At 40.3% G+C, this 4,497-nt stretch overlaps 1 protein-coding gene across 1 annotated transcript; it reads right to left on the bottom strand.

Annotated features, from left to right (window-relative positions):
• Window positions 1-1,209: 1,209 nt before the first annotated feature.
• LOC137276063 (zinc finger protein 91-like) lies at window positions 1,210-3,314 on the bottom strand. Its single transcript, XM_067808206.1, has one exon. It carries the CDS (start codon window positions 3,247-3,249, stop codon window positions 1,210-1,212), a length of 2,040 nt encoding a protein of 679 aa, XP_067664307.1. The 5' UTR covers window positions 3,250-3,314.
• Between the last annotated feature and the right edge of the window lie 1,183 nt (window positions 3,315-4,497).

Below are 4,497 nucleotides of genomic sequence, written 5' to 3'. Positions count from 1 at the left end.
AAACACAGTCTGTCTATATTAAATGATCAATTTATATGTAATATGTTTTTCCGACATTATTAAAATAACAGCATTAATATACAAATTATATGCCAGATAGGTTCCAGAAATTATGCATAATTTTGATGCAACTAACCAACCTCCAGTGTCTGGGAGGGAGGGGAGAAGAGTGAGAGAGACATGATTTTGCCACAGATACAAGCTGAACACAGAAAGATTTCCTCTAAATGGATTGAGGAAAAACCAGTTATATTCATAGAAATCAAGCCATATGCTTTCAAAGAGATAGCTGAAAAGGATATAGGATCACAAGCAGTTTAGCTAAATTTTCATAATACCCTAAACACCTAAAACTGACAAAAAAGAGAATTATGTTGACTATATTATAGTAGACAATAGCAGACAGTCATTTTATGTTTGTTTCATCTGATGCTCTGAGCAACCCAAATTCATGCATCACTGTAAGGAGCTTATGCTACAAAATGGCTGCCAGCTAAAGTATGTTTTCCTCTACTCAATTTAAAAACTGATTTAATTGATTCTAAATTCCTATTGTAATGCCGAAAATTAGTTATTACACTAGGATATATTTAAGAAATGAAACAGACCCCATTAGACACCACTCCAGTTTACAACTCTTACTTGGTTGAGACATTAGGTTATGTATAATCAAGAGGTTTAACCTTACTCTTTAGGACACTGCCGACAATCTTGGGAAGGATAACTTTATGCGGCGAATGCGTCCCATATTTTCAGGACAGGGTTCTATGACGTTGTCTTCTGCGTGTCTTCAGACAACTTGATGTTGTGAATGTCCCATCCACTATCACCATAGTTCCATGGCAGGACTCCATAATGACCTATGTCTCCACAGATAACTTGATGTTGTGAATGTTCCATCCAGTCTCACCAAACTTTCAGAGCAGCACTATACCATTTGATGATACCATTCGTCTGACTTTGACTGAAACTGTGAATGTGTCCCTTAAAAATTCATGGCAAGAATAGTCATTTATAATTTGTCATGTTTCTGATTCTGGAACTGTCATCTTGATTTCACCACGAAGCCCCTGCTGGTGTGCTGTCATGCACCATGATGCTGGAAACACAGACTGTAGTCCACATGGTCCAAGGCATTGATTCTGATGTCACTGCTTATGTTGCCTGAATTATCAGAACTTATATATACATCTGCACCTGCTGTACTTATTATGCTTCATTCAGCTGTGATGCATTACATGTTTGTGTTAGATTATAACTTAGTTTAAATGTTGTCCCACATTCACTTTTGGGTTTTTGTCCACTGTGACAATGCATGTGAGACTGTAGTCTGTCAGCTCTTGCAAATTCCCTTCCACATTCACCACACTTAAAAGGCTTGATACCACTGTGAATCCTCAAGTGTGTCTTCAGATATCTTCTTTGTGTAAATGTTTTCCCACACTCACTACACTCATACGACTTCTCATGACTGTGACTCTGAATGTGAGTATGCAGAGTAGATGCTTGTACAAACTCCTTTCCACATTCATAACATTTAAAAGGCTTGATGTCACTGTGAATCCCCATGTGTGTCTTCAGAGTATCTTTTAATGGAAATGTTTTTCCACAGTCCTCGCACTTGTAAGGCTTATCTCCACTATGATGAGTCATGTGGGACTGTAGTCTGTCAGCTCGAGCAAACTCCTTCCCACATTCACCACACTTAAAGGGTTTAACACTACTGTGAATCCTCATGTGTGTCCTCAGATACCTGTTTTGTGTAAATGTTTTCCCACACTGACTACACTCATAAGATTTCACACTGTTGTGACTCTTGATATGTGTCTGCAGTGTCGTTGATTGCGCAAACACTTTATCACATTCTCCACCTTTAAAAGGTTTGATACCACTATGAATCCTCATGTGTGTCTTCAGAGTATCTTTCAATGAAAATGTTTTTCCACAGTGATCGCACTTGTAGGGCTTCACTCCACTGTGATGAGTCATGTGGGACTGTAGTCTGTCGGCTCTTGCAAACTCTTTCCCACATTCATCGCACTTATATGGCTTGATACCTCTATGAATCCCCATGTGGGCCTTCAGGTATCTTCTTAGCATAAATGTTTTTCCACATTCATCACATTTGTGAGGTTTGAGTCCGCTGTGATGCATCATGTGAGACCTTAAGCTATCAGCTCGTGCGAAATCTTTCCCACATTCATCACAATTAAAAGGCTTGATATCACTGTGAATCCTCATGTGCGTCTTCAGAGAATCTTTCAATGAAAACCCTTTCCCACACTCAGTGCACTTAAATGGCTTCAATCCACTGTGATTCAGTTTATGAGACCTCAAGCTATTGGCTCGAGCATACTCTTTCCCACATTCATTGCACTTAAATTGCTTGATGACACTGTGAATTTTCATGTGTGTCTTTAGAGTATCTTTCACTGGAAACGTTTTCCCACATTCCTCGCACTTGTAAGGCTTGAGTCCACTGTGAGTGAACATGTGCGACTGCAATCTGTCAGCTCGTGTAAACTCTTTCCCACAGTCACTACACTTATAAGGCTTGTCTTCGCTGTGGCTCAGCATGTGCATCCTCAGACTGTCCGCTCGAACATACTCCTTCCCACATTCATTGCACTTATAAGGCTTGAAATCACTGTGAATCTTCTTGTGTGTCTCCAGGTACCTTCTCAGTGTAAACCTTTTCCCACACTCGTCACACGTGTAAGGCTTGAGTCCACTGTGACTCATCATGTGAGACTGCAGGCTATCAGCTCGAGCATACTCCTTTCCACATTCAGCACACTTAAAAGGCTTGACACCAGTGTGAATTCGCTTGTGACCCTCTAAAGTTGCTCTTACAGAAAATGTTTTTCCACACTCATCACACTTATGAGGCTTAATGCCAGTGTGACTTCTCATGTGAAACTTCAGGGTACCTGCTTGACCATACTCTTTCCCACATTCACCACATTTAAAGGACTTGATACCACGGTGAATCCTCTTGAGTCCCTCAAGAGTACCTCTTACAGAAATTGTTTTCCCACACTCAGCACACTTGTGAGGCATGATTCCACTGTGACTATTCATCTGAAAGCGCAGAGTAGCTGTTTGACCGTACACTTTTCCACATCCATCGCACTTATAAGGCTTGATATCACTGTGAATCTTCTTGTGTGTCTCCAGGTATCTTCTCAGAGTAAACCTTTTCCCACACTCACCACACTTGTACGGTTTGAGTCCACTGTGACTCATCATGTGTGACTGCAGGCTATCGGCTCGAGCATACTCCTTCCCACATTTAGCACACTTAAAAGGCTTGACATCACTGTGCGTCGTTTTGTGTTTCTCCAGATATTTTTTCAGTGTAAATGCTTTCCCACAATCCTCGCATTTGTATGGCTTGATTCCACTGTGAGTCAGCAAATGAGATCGCAAGCTATCGACTTGGGCATACACCTTTCCACATTCATCACACTTAAACGGTTTCATACCACTGTGAATTATCATGTTTCTTCAGTGTAAATTTCAGAGTAAATGTCCTCCAACATTCAGTACATTTATACGGCTGGATTCCACAGTGAAGTAGCTTCTGATGTGTCTTCATGCTTCATGATGTTTTAAATACTTTCCCATACACATCACATTCAAAGGGATTTATTGCACACAGACTTATATTAGATCAAATATACCACATTTGACACACGTAAGAGTCTCACTCCACGTCAGGACTCTCAAGTATTTTTTACAAGTTGCTAGATGCTATCAATACTTTCCCCCACACATCACATTCAAGGGGCTTTATTTCACTTAGACTCATATTTACCACATCCAACAGAGTAATGAGTTTTGTCTCTCCATGTCATGACTCCTACATCTTGTAAATACTTTCCAACATTCACCACACTATAGTCACTCTCATGTCTTCCTTCAGACGAAGATTTGTTGTGAATTCTTTCCCATACTTTCTCCACTGCTAAAGTCTCTCTCCAGTGTTTCTTCACGTAACTTGCCAGCGCCATATCTTTCCTAAATTATTAGCACTCCATCGTACCAGTGCCATGTTAAGGATTTTCCTAAACCTGGTGCACTAAGACTGCTCTACTTAATCAGTCTTGTACGATGACATCATCTGTTGCCTGCTGTGCTCCCTCAGTCTTTGAACACATTGGTTTTGGTAAGAGCCAGGATTCTGTGGCTGGCTTTGTTCTTGCATCATAATTTGTAGATGTTATGATGTTCACTGAAAACATAAAAGAGACGTCACTTTCCTGTATCATGTGTATCATGATTATCAAGACCTTGTGGATGAGTGAGTGAGTGAGTGAGTGAGTGAGTGAGTGAGTTTAGTTTAGTTTAGTTTAGTTTAGTTTAGTTTAGTTTAGTTTAGTTTAGTTTTGTGCCCCACTCAGCAATATTCCAGCTATATGGTGGCGGTCTGTAAATAAATGAGTCTGGACCAGACAATCCAGTGATCAACAGCATAAGCATCGATCTGCACAATTG

The sequence above is a fragment of the Haliotis asinina genome, chromosome 1 (assembly GCF_037392515.1).
Source record: "Haliotis asinina isolate JCU_RB_2024 chromosome 1, JCU_Hal_asi_v2, whole genome shotgun sequence".
NCBI lineage: Eukaryota > Metazoa > Mollusca > Gastropoda > Lepetellida > Haliotidae > Haliotis > Haliotis asinina.
The sequence above is the reverse complement of the archived record's forward strand: the minus strand, read 5'-3'. Positions and strand labels throughout refer to the sequence as shown.